This window comes from Piliocolobus tephrosceles, chromosome 11 (assembly GCF_002776525.5).
Source record: "Piliocolobus tephrosceles isolate RC106 chromosome 11, ASM277652v3, whole genome shotgun sequence".
NCBI lineage: Eukaryota > Metazoa > Chordata > Mammalia > Primates > Cercopithecidae > Piliocolobus > Piliocolobus tephrosceles.
The window spans coordinates 56,728,767-56,748,352 of NC_045444.1; the positions used below are offsets into that span (position 1 = coordinate 56,728,767).

General features: G+C 53.5%; 1 protein-coding gene across 2 annotated transcripts in view; it reads left to right on the forward strand.

Annotated features, from left to right (window-relative positions):
• The first annotated feature begins 3,830 nt into the window (after positions 1-3,830).
• The window catches only part of GAD1 (glutamate decarboxylase 1), a 44,571-nt gene continuing 28,815 nt past the window's right edge, over positions 3,831-19,586 (forward strand). The window contains exons 1-5 of one of the 2 annotated variants that reach the window (XM_026454182.1): positions 3,831-4,322; positions 5,796-5,940; positions 9,368-9,430; positions 16,772-16,930; positions 18,243-18,485. In XM_026454182.1, the coding sequence (XP_026309967.1) occupies positions 5,859-5,940; positions 9,368-9,430; positions 16,772-16,930; positions 18,243-18,485 (547 nt within the window). In that variant the 5' untranslated portion in view covers positions 3,831-4,322; positions 5,796-5,858. Of the gene's footprint in view, positions 4,327-5,795; positions 5,941-9,367; positions 9,431-16,771; positions 16,931-18,242; positions 18,486-19,586 lie in introns of both variants that reach the window. The other variant, XM_023185989.1, reaches the window with a different exon arrangement.

Sequence of the window (19,586 nt, forward strand, 5' to 3'; positions counted from 1 at the left end):
AGGTTCACTACCTTTGGGACACAGCTAGGTGGGAAAAAAACAGATGCCATGCATCCCCTAGTCTTTCACCAAAGGGACACACCACCCTGGGTGTTTCAGGTCACTTCCGGATCACTCCTGACCATTTGAAAAGGCCATGCTTTGTGAAATACGGCAGGGATTGGGAGGCCTGTTGTGTCTTCTCAGAAATTGTAATCTATTGCCACCTGGTGGTCGTTCTGTGTTCGTGTTTAGAATAGCAAGAATTGGGCGTTTTAAGATTTGCACAAGGAGATTTGCCCAAACACAAGTCACCCTGTCCTCCTTGATTCATTTCTTTGTCTTAGAATATTTTCATCTTCTGACTGTCAAGGGGGAAGGACCATTTGCCAATTATCCGAATAATCCAGCTCCCTTCTTTAGAAGTGACTGTAATTCCTATAGTCCTCTGCAGCCTTCCAGCGTTCTGCTGTTACCCCTCCCACCCTCTCGCACTCTTAACCCTTTCCTACCTCCCAGCTGTGAGTGTTGTGTGGTCTGTTGGGATGGGGGTGTGGGTTTAGCCATGGTCCTCCAAGAAAGTCCAGAATAATTCAGGGAACTATCTTTAAAGTACAAAAACAGCAAATGGACCTTAGCTCCAACTTAAGCAGAACGAAAGATTAAGTAACGTTTCCCCCAGTTCTCGTCTCGGGAGACAGACGTTTAAATGGTGAACACTGCCATTTTTTTTCTTTTTGGTCATAAATTAGACAGTTAAAACAGATTTTAAAGAGCCAGCTGAAACGAACCAATACCGTGGGTCTAAATTACGTGTCCTGGAGGCTAAAACTTCTAAGTGCGTCAAAAAAAAATTTGACGTGTCCTGTCTACTCACCTTGACTGACCACGTTTTAGGCATGAAGATCTCCCCGCAGCCCGTTTGGGCGCTCCTTCAACGCCTCACGCTCCTCCTACCCACCCGCTTTTCCCTTTGCGGAAAAGGCTTGGCCCCAAATCCGGTTAGAATATCTTTGAACAATCCCCCACCCACCCACGCCGGGAAAAGGAATAAAGGGCATTGTGGGCGGAGGGTCGTGTTCCCAAGTCCCAGCCGTGGTTGACCTAAGGAAAGATTATCCTCGGCAAGACAGGGTGGAGTAGCTGGGGCTGCAAGATCGCAAATCCCTAACGCCCGAAACAGACTGGAGGGGTCGCACATCGCCCCCTCCTTCTTCTGCCTTTGAGTGCCGCGTTCCCATTTCTTCAAAGCGCTTCAACTACAATCGAAACAGCTGGGCGGATACCACTCCCTTCCGGGCCACCCCTCATCACCGGTTCGAGTCCCTGGAGAGGATATCTTTTTTCCACCCCCATTAACCCGAGAGTCCTCTCCGAGGAGTAATAAAAGATTAAAGGAAGAGTGAAAGACATAAACAAAAATATAGGTTTCAAATGTTGTTTAGAGCCGAATGACAACCACGGCCACTCTTAGTTCAAATTCCTACCGGAGAGAAGAGCAGTGGGCGAAATACCTCATGCCCCATCTAGGCAAAACAAACACTGCAGTTACTGCCAGGAGTGGAGTGCTGGGGCAAGCCTGGTGGGTTGGCCCAGAGCTATTGGCAGAAGCGAACGAAACAGAGGCGTGGGGACCAGAAGGGCGGGCGCTGTCCTTCGTGCTGAAAGATCTATGCCCTACCTCAAAACTCAGTATCTGGATGGGGTAGAATTCCAGGCCTTCAATTCCTTACCATTCCTGCTGTGCCCCAAAAGTCCGAGTTGGAGGAGGAGATCATTGAAAATTAAATCAAATTCATGAAGTCTCTAAGTCCGCTCCTCTCCCTGCTTCACTGGAATGTCCACTCCGGCGTGCAGGATAATATAAACCGCAGGGACAATGCAAGCTCCAAAAAATAAGTGCTTGGCACACAGTAGGGGATTAATAAATACACGTTTAATCAATTATTGCTAATATTCAATTAAACATTCTAAACAAGGATGGGCAAGAGGCTTCATTCCTCCCCTACTCACCATAAAGGAGAAAGAGAGGGATGTCCTCAAAGCTGGACGGACTCAGCTTCAGCTTGCGACACCTAGCCTTGCGGGAGATTCCTTCTCCAACGAGATTATTTTATTGGCTAAAACGTTAGGGGTGTTTTGAACTCTGGGGTCAAAGGAGGAAATGGTTGTAAATGTCTCAATCTCGTGCCACAGGTGAAATAAACGAATCTTCCTTTCCAGGGAATCACGGGTTTTGGGAAACGGCTGAGGAGACAGGGCGAGCGGGCGTCTATGCTGGACAATGAAGACCGAGGGGCGCCGGGAGATGTGTTGCCTCCTCCCTCCTGTCTCCTGCCCCATGCATCTTGAATGATTTAGCACTGGCACCTGGCTCCCTGATTGGTGCGACCGTCTCGTTTAGGGAAGGCTCTAGGAGGGCCGGTGGATGGAATTCCGAGCTTCACCTGGTTGTATGCCGCCCACTTCAAGCGGCGCCGAGCAGAGTGGTTTCGGGGGGACGTTTCCTACGTGGAGCAGGCACCCCCAGCCTGTCCAGGCCCAAGCCTCAGGGCCCAGTGCTGCAGTCACTGCGCGCCCCGCCGTTTAGGATGTTTTTGTATCCTCAGAAAGTGCCCAGGATTTTATTGTCAGGAGAAGACAAGGCGACAAAACAGTAGTTTCTTTAGTACCAAAGGCAACGCGATTATTTCAAACCCAACAGCGAGATCCCTCTTGCTGATCAGACCATATCTGCCCAGGGCGGACCCTTCGATCTCCCTCATGGAACTCTCTGTGATTTATAACATTTTTGTGTGTGTGTTTCCGTTGTGTTGTAGTGAAAGGCGATAAGACATTCAAAGAAAACGGACGGGCCTCGGCTGAACCAGTGAGGCCCCAGATGTGCGCATAAATAACCCCTGCGTGCTGCACCACCGGGGGAGAGGGGGAGGACCACGGTAAATACCTGTAGAGGAATCACTGCCTACACAGTGTTACCCAGACACGCACAGCCATCAACTTTTTTGCCCTAAAGAAAAAGAAACGGGGGGAGAAGAAAGGGGAGAACTTAAACTAGTGACAGGGCGGTGAGGCAAGGCATGAAGAGGCAGGCTGGCGCGTAACCGCCTGGCCAGCAGCTCCAGGTGTGGGCTCCTCTCGGGCGCAGGAGGAGAGACCCGGGAGCGCGGGGCTGGTCGGTCTCTGGGCTCTTGGCGCCCTCTGGTGGGAATTTCTCCAACGCATTTTTAGGGCGAGGGGCTTTTCCCAACGCAGTGGTTCTTTTAACCGTGCCTAAATATTGCAGTGGGAGAATCCTTAAAGCGCGTGAAATCGAAGGGGAAGTGGGCCAGGGCAAGGGGACCTGGTCCGCCCCTCCCGGGGCACCTCTGTGCACGGGTTCCCCATGCGCGTGCAGCGGCGCTCGTGCGTGTCATCAACCTTCAGACGTGATTAATCAGGAGGCCTTCTTTTCCCATCACCAAGGGGGCCAAAGCGAGGAGCGAGCTCATAGCGAAAGGGACGTGGGGTCCTTTTCTCTGCCGGTAGCACTGGGTAGCCGTGGCCAGGTGTGCTACTTTGACGAGGCCCAGGGCTGGATGAGGAAACTAATTCCTCCGTGGTCTGAGAGATCTCCCCTCATTTCTGCCTCCTTTGCCGTTACAACAATCCCGGCTCCGTAGAGAGCTAACGAGGACACGACCCAGAGCGCGCTTTCGCTCAAGGAAGCGTCGCAGGGTCACAGATTTGGGGGAACCCCGGGGAAAAGGACTGAGGCAAAGCCGCCGCTGGTCTCCGACAAGACATGGGAGGGGGAGGGGAAATGGGAGAGGGGAAAGGAGGGGAGGGAAGAAGAAACGCTCAGAAAGGCAGAATTCTTCGTAGGAATTATCTTTTCCCTCCTCTCACCCGACAGCCTGCCTATTTCCAAAGGAAAAAAAAGCGTGTTGAGTACGTTCTGGATTACTCATAAGACCTTTTTTTTCCTTCCGGGCGCAAAACCGTGAGCTGGATTTATAATCGCCCTATAAAGCTCCAGAGGCGGTCAGGCACCTGCAGAGGAGCCCCGCCGCTCCGCCGACGAGCTGCCCCCTCGAGCAACGGCCTCGTGATTTCCCCGCCGATCCGGTCCCCGCCTCCCCACTCTGCCCCCGCCTACCCCGAAGCCGTGCAGCCGCCTCTTCGAATCTCTCTCTTCTCCTGGCGCTCGCGTGCGAGACGGAACTAGCGAGAACGAGGAAGCAGCTGGAGGTGACACCGGGCAGATTACGCCTGTCAGGGCCAAGCCGAGCCGAGCCGAGCAGATAGCTGGGCGCTGTGCAGAGGAAAGGCGGGAGTGCCCGGCTCGCTGTGGCCGAGCCGAGGTGGGTAAGCGAGCGACCACCTGGACTTCCCAGCGCCCAACCGTGTCTGTTCAGCCAGGTCCTCTCCGCCCGCGGCTTCTCAACCAACCCCATCCCCAGCGCCGGCCACCCACCCTCCCGAAATGAGTGCTTCCTGCCCGCCCTAGTCCCTGCTCTCCACGGGTGCGCTGCGCAGGGACCCCCCACACCCCCCGCCCTCGTCAGTCTTCTTATCTCTGCCCTCCGGATTCACGCCCCGGGGACTCACAGAGGCTGAGGCTCTACTTGAAGTGGGGCAACAGCGATTTTCCCTTGAGCTTCCATGCTGCCAGCGCCTGTCCCTCCAAAGGGCGCCTGGCCAGCAGCAGCCAAAGGCGCTACTAGGAGCGGTAACCTGTTACTTTCCCAGCGGCCGTGGTCGACCCGCTGCCCGTGTTGCTGTGCGAGTGCGCGCGCGGGTCTAGGTGTGAGGTCGGAGGGAGGGTGTGGAGGCGATAGCCGATGGGTGCTTCTCTGCGAGGTCCTCGATCTACCCAGATTCTCCCTCACTCTCTGTCCCAGGGCCTTCGGGCGCCATCGCGCCAGCGCGGAGAGTAGAGCAGGGGCGCCGCGCAAGATCTTTGTCCGCCGCCTCCTGCGCGCTGCGCGCAAGTTCGTTTCCCCGGTGACGATCCCCATTCTTACCTACCCCACCCTCTCTGGATCTGCACCGCGAGGAATCTGGGGTCCTCAAGGGACTAGATAGAGGAGAAACGCTGAAACCGGACCGAAACCTCACCCTAGGCTTAGCCATGGCTAAAAACCGGCAGGGATAAGAGGGAGACAAGCAAGGTTCCGACTCGCTGCTTTCTGGCTGTCTGGAGTGCAAGGTGACTGTGGTTCTTCTCTGGCCGAGTCCGAGGGAGAACATAAAAATATGGGCCTTTTTCCCCTCTCACCTTGTCTCACCAAAGTCCCTGGTCCCCGGAGCAGTTAGTGTCTTTCTTTCCAGGGAATTAGCCAGACACAACAACGGGAACCAGACACCGAACCAGACATGCCCGCCCCGTGAGCCCTCCCCCCGCTGGCCCGCACGCAGGTGCTGAGTGCCCAATGGGGCTTGTAGCCGCTCGGCTGGAAAATCGCTCACTGAGCGCTCCCCTGTACTCCTAGCCCAGTCCCCCACACCCCCGCGTCTTGTACTGGCCTTGGACCCCCCACCTCGACCCTGCCTCGTGTCGGCGCTTCACTCTAGGTCGCGCCGATGCACCGCCAGACTCGAGACCGGCCCAGGGCTACGCTGCCCGCGCCCCAGTACCGGAGCTAACGTGCACGTCTCCTCCGCTGCCCCCACCCCCGTGCACCCCGACCAGGCAGGCTCGCTGCCCTTCCTCCCTCTTGTCTCTCCAGCGCCGGATCTTCAAGGGGAGTCGTCCGCGCCCCCGGCTGCTCAGTTCCCTTGGGTGTGCGGGACCCCGGAAGTCCTCCCCGCACAGCTCTTGCTTCTCTTTGCAGCCTGTTTCTGCGCCGGACCAGTTCAGGACCCCGGACAGTAGAGGCCCCGGGACGACCGAGCTGATGGCGTCTTCGACCCCATCTTCGTCTGCAACCTCCTCGAACGCGGGAGCGGACCCCAATACCACCAACCTGCGCCCCACAAGTAGGTCCCGCCCCAATTTTCTATCAAATGAACTGCGGGGAAGACGGGGGCGCTGGGACGTCGGGAGGCTGAGCTGGCGGAAAGGGAAGAGGGAGCGCGGAGATAATGGAGGCTGGGAAATAAATGGGGCTCTAACCGGGTCCCTGCCAGAGGTCATTTGGCTGTCAGGGACGCTAGGTGACTCCCAGGGCACCGGAGAGCGAGGACCACGCAAGGTCCGAGTGGCGGCGATCGTTGAGGGCTTCGCGGCGGAGGAGGGGCGCACAGCCAGTGTCGTTTTTATTCTGTTGTGTGTGGTTTCTTTGCTTCGTGGGACGACAGGGGTCAGGGCAGGGAGTGGAATGAAGAGCTGGGAGCCCCAGCAGGAATAAGAGTTTTCAGTCCCCGGCTTTCGTTGAGCCAAGATCTAACCTCCTCCTTTCCCCCTGCGCTGTGCTCAAAGTCTGTAATCAGCGGAAATTTGGACGTTAATTGCAGCGTTTAGAAAACTCAGGGTCCCTAATTGCTCCAAATTTGCATCAAGCTATTGACGAGTTAGGGAGAAGCCAGGGGCGAGAAAGGTGCATAAAACTGAGACTGGGCCTTGACATTTCATACAATTAATTACATCTCAGAGACATAAATAAATAAATAAATAAATAAATAAATAAATAAATAAAGCGGGGAACGGGCAGCATTCTGAGTGGCAAGAGATGGGGAACTGGGAGGGGGCAAGAAGATTTATCATAGAGAGGAGAGAGCACCTCTCTCCTTACCCCAGGCAAGAGATCTGTCAGGAGGTGACAGGTCCCGAAAAGAGAGAAAGAAAAGAGACCCCAGATTAAAGAGGGAGGAGGATTTATGCTTCCCTGTCTTAAGTGCTACAGGCTCCTCAACCCATTTCCAGAATCTGTCTTTAATTTGATTTCCTACCTCTGTAAAGGCTTGAGATGAGAAAGTTGTTTTTCTTTCTCCTTGTTGGAGTGAAGAAGTGTCTCCTGACCCCACCCCACTAAAAAAACTATCAGCTTCAGACTGTAAGGGTTCCCGCTCCCCTCTTTATTTATTTTGTTTCTGAGATGTAATTAATTACATGAATTTCCAGAATTTGTATACAGAAAGGGCTTACGAAGGACAATGTGGTTACAGGGAGTGCTGATTGATGCGCTTTTATGGCACTTTATATTTGAGAAAATAAGTATCCTCATCAACGAGGTGGGGATTATTACCGGAAAGCCCCTTTAGACGCTGGCATTGGTTCCTGGGCAGGAGGTCCTGTGTTAAGTCCTCAGGTCTCATTCCAATTTCCTTTGCAGCTCCCTCTTCCCGCCACCCAGGAGGGATACAATTACCCACACAACAAAGAGGGGCTCAGGAGAGTCGCCAGCCCTGGTAGCATATGAACCAGGCACAGGCTTTGGAGCTGGTCAGGGCAGGGCGGGAGGAACGCGAGGCCTGCGCGCCTTTGTGTGTTGCTTTAGCCTTGATGGATTTCTTTTCTGACGCTTTCCACATGTCCCACCCACTTTTGCCGCCTGGGGGTGGGAGTGGGGGGTTAGCAAGCAGTTGTGTTAATTTACCCTCCACTCCCGGCGCACCTACTTCCCGGTGGCCGCCAGTCGCCGGTGCAAATGCCCAGTCACAGGTAGGAGACCCAACAGAGGCGATGACCTGAATCCGCACGTGGCCTGGTTTGCCGCGAAGCTAAAAAAGAGAGCCGGAGACCCTGCTGTGAAAGAGCAAGCAGCACGAGTCCCAGGCACACTGTTCCGGGCCCTTAGCCTAGCTACGGCAGCCGCACCCCAGGCTTCACAGGAGCGCTGGGCGCTCTATCCACTCTCACCCTCCCTTGCAGACAATACCCTTGCCCACCCAGCTAGCTCCACTTCTCTGCCCCTTTAGAGTATCCTGGGAGGTGGCCTTAGTGCAGGCAACCTTAGGCACTCTGTTGTTCCAGCAACCCTTGGGTGGGACTTGGAGCCCTCCTTGTCCTCAACCACTAGGTCTTCCCGACCCTTGCTACATCAAAGGGGCTCTCTCGCTTGCTCTCCCCCTCTCCCTTTCCCTTTCATTGCAGCCTCCAATTTTGAAAGGCAGTGCAATGTATCTGACCTCCAACTTCCTTGCCGAGTGACCTTGGAAAACTCATGTAACCTCTCTGAGCCTCGATGTTTTTTCTTTGTCAAATGACTCTTAGATCAACACTCCTGCCAGTTTCATAGGACTGTTACGAGAATTAGATGAGATGATGTTTAAAGTGAAAGTACTTTATCAGGTCCAAATAGCTCTTTATCCGCCAGGTATTATTAGGGTTTCGCTTTTGCACTGATTTCCTGTCTGTCACTGGAACTCCATCTGTGAGATGTCTCACCAATGTCAGGCTGTTTCTTCTCCCCGCTGGGGTTCTGTTGTGCTTCGGGTTTAATTGATGTCACTCTCCTTATCGCCTGCAACACTCGTGTGAAGCTGGAGGCACCAGGAAGGGTAGGGTAAGGGATGGGAGTGCTTGGAGAGCTTTGCTTTGAGAGATTGGAAGGGGATTTCGTGCTGGGCTCGCCACACCAGCCCGCTTAGGGGCTTAGCGGGGATGGGGCTGCTTTCCACGCTTCTTGCTGGAAGTTGAGCCCCGAAGGCAGCAGGTAGACCTTGAGGGGTTTGAGAACAGCCTGGAAAAGAAGGAAAATCCAGCAGCACCTCCACCCTCAGTTGTGACTCAGAGGAAGGGTGCTTGATTCCATTTACCGGTGCCTGCTCCAGACCCAAGATGTCAGAGGGAAGGGTTAATGAGGGGCAGGTTGGGAAGAGGGGCCAGGAATGAGGAGCCGAGGCGCACTATTGTCTTCCCCACTCCCCGGTGTGACTGAAGAGCAGCCATGCGAGCCCGATCATCTAGTCAAATACTATTTTTCACCCAATTAATTCTTGAACTCTTCCGCGACCCCATTTCATGCCAGTTTATTTTAAGCTGCCACTAGGCTGGAGACCCGCCAAGAAATTATGAGACGTTTCGGTCCCAGATGCCTGTGTTCCCTTTCTGGGCTACTGTGGTCGCCCTTTGAGTCTGCGGGGCCTGGCCAGTGGGTGTTGGGTAGTTTGAGTCTGCGGGGCCTGGCCCTTTCCGTGTGGGTCAGCCTTCACCCAACTCTGACCCCACCTCCGGGGCTGCCGGGTGGGGGTCGCTTGGGGGCCCGGAGGGGTGCTGGGTGCCCCACCTCTCAGAGACACCGTTCTATATTTGAAGCCAGGAGCAAGAAGGGAGTATGATGGGGGCTCAGAGGGTATGCCTGTCGGCTCACAGATTTGGCTCCTAGCTCCTTTCAGGAAGGAGCTTTTAATGAAGGGCTCCGGCAAAGACCTCCTCCTTCCCCAAGAAAACCATTGCCCTCCACCCATTTCCCCACGATCAGAGCCTCCCTGACCGCACCTCTCTCCCTCTCTCTCGTCCTAGCGTACGATACCTGGTGCGGCGTGGCCCATGGATGCACCAGAAAACTGGGGCTCAAGATCTGCGGTAAGTGACAGGGCCCGCTGGGGCCCGGCTGGGCGGCAAGGCGCGCAGACCTTTTGGGCTTGGGAGACCGGGACGCAAGCGGAGGGGGATCCCGGCTCTTGGGTCTGATTTTCTAATGTAATTACAGCCAGCACAGCCAGCGACGACGCTCCCCTACAGTCCCTGACCCTCCTCTGCCCGCCCCAGACCCGGTCCTCAGGGGTCTTTTCCTCTGGAGTCCCCAATCCCCAAGACCCCGTGGAGCGAACGCCGGGTGTCCTGCCTGGGCGCAAAAGCGGGAGGAAGGCGCCCCCGCGCGGCAACACCACTTTCCTAGCCCGGTGCGCAAGCAGTTCCCACTCGGTGCTGTGCACTTTGCCTGCGCGTCCCAAAGGTTGCGTAGAAAAGGTGAACTGATCTGGCTTGCTGGAGAGCAGACCAAAGGCGCGGTATCTGCCTAAAGCTGTAGCTGACACGTCTCCCCCGTCCCCTACATCATCGCCTACCCCTCACTCGCACCTCCACCCGCGGTTGGGTCACATTGAAAGTGGTCTCTCCACCTTGAGGGGTTTTGCCCTGAGATGTCATAACGGATTCAAGTTTCTGTCTTTGGGGCTTCGGAGGTTAGGGAAAAGGATTGCCTAGAGCCCTCCATGATCTGCCTGGGGGAGGCACGAGGGTTTGCCTGGCGTATCCTTGAAGGCGACGAAGGAAGGGGAAAGGGGACCAGCAGAGACAAGGAGTCGCAGGGGGCGAAAGGACCCGGCGGTGCCGGATGAGATTTGCCGGGAAGGAAAAAAATAGATCAGGGAGCTGGAGAGGAGAAAGAACTGCTCTTTGGAGACAGGAGGGTCTGAAATGAAAACGCCCAAGGGAGTAGGTTTTTTTTTTTTTTTTTTTTTTTTAAGGAAAAAGGGAGATTTGTTCGAAGGGACACAGCTGAGTGACTCCGGCTGAACAATAAGGACTTGCTTCCCTTGCTACATTTCACCGTCTAAAATTCTCTAGCCTTATCGGGCCAGAAAATACGGATGTCCCCGGGCAGAGGTTGGAGAGGCGGGGGAAGATTAACGAGGGGCTTATTAAAGAGCCATCCGTCAGCTGCTGCGCGCGGGAGATAGCGGCAGAGCAGGCGCAGGACACGCCCGCCCGCCCGCCCCAGCCCCGGAGCGCCGAAAGCCGCCCGCCGCTTGGGTGCTCTCTGCACCTGATCTTCCCAGCCTCCCCGGGTCCTGGGGCGAGGGCGGTGACAGTTTGCAGTCAGATCAGAGCAGCCGCTTTGGGGAATTACTCCCTTGCCTGCTTGGCTGCACCGCGCCTTCCCTGCGTTTCTGGGGCTCTCTCCTCTAGACCCTGGGACTTGGCGTTTACCAAGGAAGGGGCGCTGGATTCCTAGACCCAGCCATTTTCCACCGAAAGCCCCAGCCCTGCCGCCGGGTGGCCTGGGGGTTTGGCATTCTCTCCAGCGCGGGACGCCCGCCCGTGGGGCGAGGCCAGGGCTGCATCCCTGTGCTGGGGCGGCCGCAGGCTGGAGCTTTGTTCTATAAATAGCCCCGTCCCACTCCCACCCCCACCTTCACTCCCACCTCCACCCCCACCCTGCCGCCATTCTGGGCTTAATGGCCCGTTTCGCGCCAGGTCCCTTTGGCGGCCGCGGCGCTCGGCTTCTGCAGCCGTCATTGTCATGCAGCCCGGCAGGCAGAACTGAGCGAGCCCTGGGCTCCCGCCGCAGCCGAGGACAGGGTAGGGGCAGGCTCCGGGTGAGGGCTCCTTACCCGCGGCGCCTGACCTGCTGAGGGTAGGGGGCAGCTCTCATTCACTCCCATCCTACCCACTGCTGTCCCCTGCTCCTCTGGCTGCAGGCGCTCCACTTCCGCGGGAATAAAAGGTCTAAGTGCTTCTTATGGGGACATACCCGACAAGTTCAGAAAGGGTAAAGAGGAGGGAAAGAATGGGGCTTCGCTGGGTCCGGAAATAGGGAACCAACCCGGAGCTGGCCTCAAATCCCCCTCCCCCACTGTCAGCCAAAGCCAGGAGGGAGAGCTCCTGCGGGCTACAGTCCTCAGAGTTTCCTCCCTGTTTTCTGCTCCCCACAATCCAAGGTAGTCTATTGAGGAGAAATTGCCTTGGGCTAAAATGCTCTGCTTTTGGGGTCACAGGTTAGGAGGCTTCCCATTAGGTTTGATTCTGAAAGAAAACAAAACACTAAGATTTATTTTCCATACCTTGAGACAACTTTGGCTTTCCATTTTAAGCTAGTGGAGGCAGAGTGCAGTCTTTGGTGTTGGCCCTAGGTAGGTTCACAGCTCCTTGCCTTCCTGCACACACACACAGAGCTCCTTTCATCCCTGGAGGGATGGACCTGGAGGGTCCCTTCTTGACTTGACACCATCCAGGTTGGTTTGCCCTTTCACATTAAGAGAGCAGAGGAACTCATGGTCCTTTTCCCACTTCCAAACCTATTGCCCTGGATGACTCTCAGAAGCACCCTCAGTGCCTTGCCAAAGTGTTCAATCCCCACCCACTCTCCCCCTGCCCTTCCCCAAAAGCCATGGAATGAAGCTGCAAGGAAGGCCCTGGGCCCCACTAGTGGTAGGTACCCTTAGCTCTGGAGGCAGCATCCCCCAGGGAGAGTAATCAGCTAGAAGAAACCCATGGTCTTGCCAAGAGCTGGAAAGTGGCTGTAGGCATGGTGGCATGACCTAAATACGATGAGTTGCAGGGATCCCTAAGTTCTGGCTTCGGGCTCTGCTAACTTCCCAGGATTGTCCTTGGGCTTCCATCACTTATCTCTTACTGCCAATTACAGCCCCTGAGCTGTTTTATTTAGCCTACACTGTGTGTGTGTTTATGTGTGTGTGTGTGTGTGTATAATTTTGTATCAAGTGCCAAACCTTAAAAATAGAGAGATTTCAAGTGTTCTCTTTTTCTGGTTTCACTTGAAAAAAACGGGGGGTGGGGAATGGGGGCGGGGAAACATGGCAGGTGCTGTTAGCCAGTGAAAATCAGAAGAAGAGGTCATGGTGGCTCACATCTGTAATCCCAACACTTTGGGAGGCCAAGGTGGTAGGATCATTTGAGGCCAGGAGTTTGAGACTAGCCCGAGTAACATAGGGAGACCCCATCTCTACAAAAACTTTTTAAAAATTAGCCAGGTGTGGTGGCCGCATAGCTGCAGTCCTACTACTCAAGAGGATGAGGCAGGAGGATCACTTGAGCCCAGGAGTTTGAGATTACAATGAGCTATGATGGCGCCACTACACTCCAGTCTGGACAATAGCAATAGAGTATGACCCTGTCTCAAACAAAAACAAAAACAAAAACAAAAAACGAAAAAGAGCCCCTCCGTCTATGCATATGCAATTCCATGTCATAACTTGCTGAACAGAGAATATGCTGAGCTTCAGCTCCCACAGGCCCTGTTGGCCATAGGTGCTTATGCCATGCACAGCTCAAAGCCCCACTTGGCAACAACTGGCTGGAGCCAGATGCTTTCTAGCTACACATACATGTGCACACATGCACACGCACATACACATACACTCTCTCACTGGGCCCCATAAGCCTTTGAGTTTGGCAGCAGGGGTGAGGAACCCGCAGCAGGAGCTCCCCTCAGCTCAGAGGTGGAGTCGTGACTTCTCCCCTTGCAGCCGGCCAGTGTGCTAGCACCCAACCAAACTCAACTGCAGCTTTGCCTCTCCTCTGCTTTCCTCTTTGCCTCTAAGAATGTAGAGCTCTGTGACCAGTTACTCACAGGCTTAAAGTAGGTCCTCGAAGCTGGGGTGTAGAGCAAGAGGGAGTACAGTCGGCTTCATTCTCTGGGGCCTCTTCTTACAGGACCCCTTACTAGCCAGGGAAATTGTCAAGGCACTGACCTCCATGTCATCCACTACCTCTTCATCCTTGGAGAAGCAGCTCCTTCCAGGGCCTCTCAGAGCCAAGGGAGGCCTGGATCACCTACCTTTCTGAGGATCCCAGTATTTTAGAAAACAAACACCTTCCTAAACAAAATGAAAGACATGACAATGTATATTACATGTTTAGACTAGCAAATTAATTGTTTTTAACATAAATTATAATGCAGCGTAAGTGTGCTATTCATAAAATAATTACAGGATTTAGAGAGGATTCTGATTCCTAGTACATTACTGGAAGTGCAGCCCAAGGAATGGGATGCAGGTTTAAAGCTGTGTCGTAGGGCCGGGCACGGTGGTTCGCACCTGTAATCCCAGCACTTTGGGAGGCCGAGACAGTGGATCACCTGAGGTCAGGAGTTTGAGACCAGCCTGACCAACATGGTGAAACCCCCGTCTCTACTAAAAATACACAAATTAGCGAGGCATGGTGGTGGATGCCTATAATCCCAAATACTCAGGAGGCTGAGGCACGAGAATCACTTGAACCTGGGAGATGGAGGTTGTGGTGAGCCAAGACCATGCCACTGCACTCCAGCCTGGGGGAAAGAGTGAGCCCCCGTCTCAAAAAAAAAAAAAAAAAAAAGCTGTGGCATAATGATCATCTGTCAGCCTCATCAGGGCATCTCTGGGAGAGCTTGTGTCAAAACCTCAAGCCGAGTTTCTGCTTCCTGCAGCTGCCCAGAGGGAAGGGGCTTCAAGGTGGGGAGACTCAGGGAGTGAGTCAGAAGCCTAACCAGACATCAAGGACAACAGAGTGGCGTTTCTGCTGGGTAGGACCTCACTGCATGAGGCCACATGGGTTTGATCTTTCAAGTCTGGCAAATTCCACAGCTCAATGTTCTGGGACGAGGGGAGCAGTCTCAGAGTTCAGGTGCCATCTGATCCTGCATCCCTCTGGCAAATGAGCGCTGGCTCCTGGTTCTGGACTTTGAAGATTTGGAGGAGGAATTCAGGAAGTAGGCAAAGAGATATGGAAAAGGATACAACCCCATCTTTATACCCAAGTGTAAAGCTCTATTATAGTGTATTTACCCCCTTCTCATGTCCTTTGGGCTTTAGTGATAAATGTAAAAGGTGCTGGGAACAACAAAAAGCTTGGTGCCTCTGCTTTCCCATTCTTCCCTCCAGAAATAGCCCCTGGCTCCCTTGTGTGGGAGGATTCTAATCACCGCAGCCTTCCCATGCATCCCTCCATCTCCCACCCATCACAGTTGAATTGTAGTCCTGGGAAGCAAAGCTGAATTCTCCAGATTAACTTGTCTTTTTGCACCTCTTGGGACTTTCTTCCAAGTCCGCCTTGTGACACGTGTGACTCTCCAAGGATCTCAGTATTTACAGAGACAGCTTTGGGGTCACTAGAAGCTTGGAACATTTTTCTTTTCAGTGTATTGCAATTTGGGATAAGACTAAGGCTGAATTGAAGGAGGAGAAGCCAAGGGAAAGAGCAGGTGTGCGGGCCAGGAGCCCCACAGGGGACAGTGGAGATGTGGAGGGGAGTGTGCTCCACGCTGGCAGGTTCTCCTGCCCTTTTGGCTCAACTCTCCTTCCCCATTTGCTGCTGGAGTTTGTCCTGCTGGCCTCAGGCAGAAGAACTTTCCACTCCCTCTGAGGGGTGATGAGGCACTGAGAATCCCGCCCTGGGCTCAGATCCTTCCTGTCATCTCTGGAGTTCTTGGATGACTATTTTTATTCCAGCATTGGTCACCATCTGCCAGGCTTGTAGGCTCCTAGAGGGCAGGGGATCTGTCTCACTCAGCTTTATCGGTCTCCCATCCTAGATGCTTAGCAAAGTGCTTTTGTACAACAGGTGCTCAAGAAGTACTTGTAGAATTAAATGGCAACACACATAAGATTGAAGCTTTTTTTGTCTTGCAATACCTTTATTCGAGGAGAGGGGGTGGTACAAGAAAAGCTGCATTCAGGTTTGCATTCAGAAAAATACCACTTATGTTCAACCCTGTGAGCATTACCTGGTGCTGGAGGAAAGTGTCTGCCCGAATCCTCATTGTTGGACCTCACTCCTTCTCCTTCTGCCGTCCTCACCCCTCCTCCTTCTGCTGTCCTCCCTCTGCAGTCCTCACCCCCTCCCTCTGCAGTCCTCACCTTCCTCCCTCTGCTGTCCTCATCCCCCTCCCTCTGCTGTCCTTACCCCTCTTCTTCCCTCTGCGGTCCTCACCCTCCTCCCTCTGCTGTCCTCACCCTCCTCCCTCTGCTGTCCTTACCCCTCTTCTTCCCTCTGCGGTCCTCGCTGTCCTTCTTCTGCTGTCCTCATCCTCCTCCCTCTGCTGTCCTCACCCTCCTCCTCTACTGTCCTCACCCTCCTGCTGTCCTCATCCTCTTCCTTCTGCTGTCCTCACCCTCCTCTCTCTGCTGTCCTCACCCCTCCTCCCTCTGCTGTCCCCACCCTCCTCCCTCTGCTGTCCTCACCCCTCCTCTTCCCTCCACGGTCCTTGCTGTCCTCCCTCTGCTGTCCTCCCTCTCCTCCCTCTGCTGTCCTCACCCTCCTCTCTCTGCTGTCCTCACCTCTGCTGTCCTCTGCTGTCCTCACCCTCCTCCTCTGTTGTCCTCACCCTCCTCTCTCTGCTGTCCTCACCCTTCTCCCTCTGCTGTCCTCACCCTCCTCCCTCTGCTGTCCTCACCCTCCTCTTCCTTCTATTGTTCTCGCCCTCCTCCCTTTGCTGTCCTCACCTCAGCTGTCCTCTGCTGTCCTCACCCTCCTCCTCTGCTGTCCTCACCCTCCTTCTCTGCTGTCCTCACCCTCCTCCCTCTGCTGTCCTCGCCATCTCCCTCTGCTGTCCTCACCCTCCTCCCTCTGTTGTCCTCACCCTCCTCTTCTGCAGTCCTTGCTCTCCTCCTTCTGTGGTCCTCACTGTCCTTCCTCTGCTGTCCTCACCCCTCCTCGTCTCTCTGCCATCCTCACCTCTCCTCCCTCTGCTATCTTCATCCTCCTCCCTCAGCTGTCCTCACCTCTCCTCCTCCCTCTGCTGTCCTCACCCTCCTCCCTCAGCTGTCCTCACCTCTCCTCCTCCCTCTGCTGTTCTCTCCTCTCCTCCTTCTGCGTATACAGCCCATGAACAGTGCTGGCAGCATCTTCTCTGATTGTGTCCCCTCCTTTAAAGCCCTATCCTGGGGCTGGTCACTGGAGTGGAAGCTGTCCAACTTACTTAATTGTGAGTTCACTGTCACATTCAGAGAGGAGAATGGGCTTCACTTACTGTTTTTCTCTCTTGCATGACTGGGTCTTTGCCACTGATGACACTTGGCACTGCCCCCCTCCCTGCCTGAAGGCGAGTGGTGCCAGAGCCACTATATTTAAAACGCAGACACTCACTTCTCTTCTCAGAAGAAACAAGAGCCCTGCTTGGAGAGTTAATTCGCTCCGCAGCTGACCCTCAGGGGCTGGGCAGTTTGCAGCACTCTCTCTGACCAGCTTTTTGTGCCATAGGCTTCCTGCAAAGGACCAACAGCCTGGAAGAGAAGAGTCGCCTTGTGAGTGCCTTCAAGGAGAGGCAGTCCTCCAAGAACCTGCTTTCCTGTGAAAACAGCGACCGGGATGCCCGCTTCCGGCGCACAGAGACGGACTTCTCCAACCTGTTTGCTAGAGGTAGCGCCCGCCCCACTCCCGCCCCATGCTAGCCAGTAGATTTCTTATTTGAGTTTCTTGACTTTTTCCTGCAATTTTACTTCTTTTATCAAGAAATGTCATTATTCTCTCTGAACCCACAAGAAACTGCTTTTCTGACTTTGGGGGAATATAACTGACTCCCTCTCTCCCTGCTGCCCAGGTCTGCATCATTTTAGAAACTGGATGAGGGCAGTCAATAAAAGTCAACTCTAAAGACACTCGAGGGAGCAAATATGGATTCATAGACTCTCAGAGTTGAAGGAACCTTACATATAAGAAAATCTAATGATTTACTTAATAACATTTATCCTGCAAGATTGGCCACACACATACACACAAAATCACACTGTGGGAAGTTGCATGCTGAGCCTCGTAGCCGAGTGCCCTGGAACTTGTTTTCCTGTCGGAGATGTTTCACTAACCCCTGCTGCCTCATAACTCTCGTCTCAGGAGGTGCTTTACCAGTCTCTCCCAAACAGCTCACAGGTAGATCCACCGCCATCCCCTTCCGTGAACTTCCCACAGGGCCACAGAAGGCAGACCGGAGTGTTAAACAATACGTCCCTAAAACCCTGGAGCTAACCCAGGGAGTCACAGACAGTATCGTGCACAGCTGCACAGCCTGCCTATGAGCTACAGAATTGGGCCCCTACAGCTTTTTTCCCTGCCTAACCTCTAGCTTGACTACTGCAGAGCCTGAAACCCAAAGTCACCTCTGGATATCTCAATGTCCAGGCCCAAAAGGATGAGGTCAAGAAAGAGGCAGGGGTTCCCTGTCCCACCTTCTTGAGCCCCATCTTCCAGCTCCAGTTTCCTGCCTAAGGACACCGCCAAGAACCACCCTCTTCAAGGGGGACCTCAGGCTCTACCCACAGAGGACTTACCCTCTGATGCCAACAAACCAAGCACATCAAAACACTAAACCAGATGGACAGGGACACATCTGGTCCCAGGGGAGCACAACAGATGCCCCCTCCATCACACTCCTCACAGATGCCCATTCAACCTGCAGATGACAACCGCAGTCTCAGGTTGTTGAGGGCATCTCAGAGCACTTCATTCCATGTCTCAGCAGCCTGTCAGAAAGGCTGCGAACCCCCAGGAAAATGTGCAAAACTTCTGTGCATGTGCATTTTTCTGGGGATGTGGTACATCAGATTCTCAGTGCACATACATATCCCAGAATGAAATCAGGCCTATACAGATAGCATGATTAATATTAGGAGTCTCTGGGCTGAAGAAATCTAGATATGAGTCAGGTGATAACCATTCATTGCTCTCCCCAATTCAGATCTGCTTCCGGCTAAGAACGGGGAGGAGCAAACTGTGCAATTCCTCCTGGAAGTGGTGGACATACTCCTCAACTATGTCCGCAAGACATTTGATCGCTCCACCAAGGTGCTGGACTTCCATCACCCACACCAGTTGCTGGAAGGCATGGAGGGCTTCAACTTAGAGCTCTCTGACCACCCTGAGTCCCTGGAGCAGATCCTGGTTGACTGCAGAGACACCTTGAAGTATGGGGTTCGCACAGGTAAGGGGAAGAATCGGGTAGACACGTAGTAGCAACTCTGCCCTCCATCTCACCCTTGCCAGTTGTAAGGATATCAAACTCGTGTTGGAGGAAAAACAGCCCTGGTGAGAGAAGGCGGCAAAGTACCCAGTGACCATAAGAACAAGCTTGGGCAGTAACAGTTGGTGGAGGTACCTGACCCAGGCAAAAGTTCATCAGCATATATCATGGTAAAAGTAGATAAAAAAGATACAAATACTTGGTGCTAGGTCAAGTTCTGTATAAAGAGTTTTCATTCAGGCCAAGCACATGGCTTATGCCTGTAATCCTAGTACTTTGGGAGGCCAAGGTAGGCAGAACACTTGAGCTCAGGTGTTCGAGACCTGCCTGGGCAACATGGTGAAACCTTATCTCTACAAAAAAAAACAAATATATATATGTTATATATATTTATACACATATGAAAATTAGCTGGGCATGGTGGCATGCACCTGTAGTCCCAGCTACTCAGGAGGCTGAGGCCAAGAGGCAGAAGCTGCAGTGAGCCAAGATCATGCCACAGCACTTCAGCCTGGGCAACAGATCGAGATCCTATCTCAGAAAAAGAAGAATTTTCATTCTTGGATTTAGGCTATTCACAACCTAAAGAGAGCAGAATGACCCATCCTCTGCTTCTTTTCTTGCCTCCATTTTCAGGTCTATTTCATTCTGATAAATCCTGCCCTTGCCTGTCCCTGACACTAGAGAGAATTGGGCTATTTCCCCTCCCTTTCTGTATTAGTTTCCTAGGAATGCCTTTATAAATGACCACCCATTGGATGGCTCAAAACAGTAGAAATTTGTTCTCTCACAATTCTGGAGGCTAAGAGCTTAAAATCAAGGTGCTGGCTATGCTCTCTCTGATGGCTCTTGGAGAGGATCCACCCTTGCCTCTACCAGCTTCCAGGTGTTGTGGATGATTCCTTGGCATTTGTTGGCTTGTAGATGCATCACTCCAACCTGTGCCTTCACTTCATATGGCTTTCTTCCTGTGTGTGTGTCCAAATTTCCCTCTCCTCATAAGAATGCCAGTCGTTGGATTAAGGCCCACCCCAATCCAGTATGACCTCATCTTAACATGTT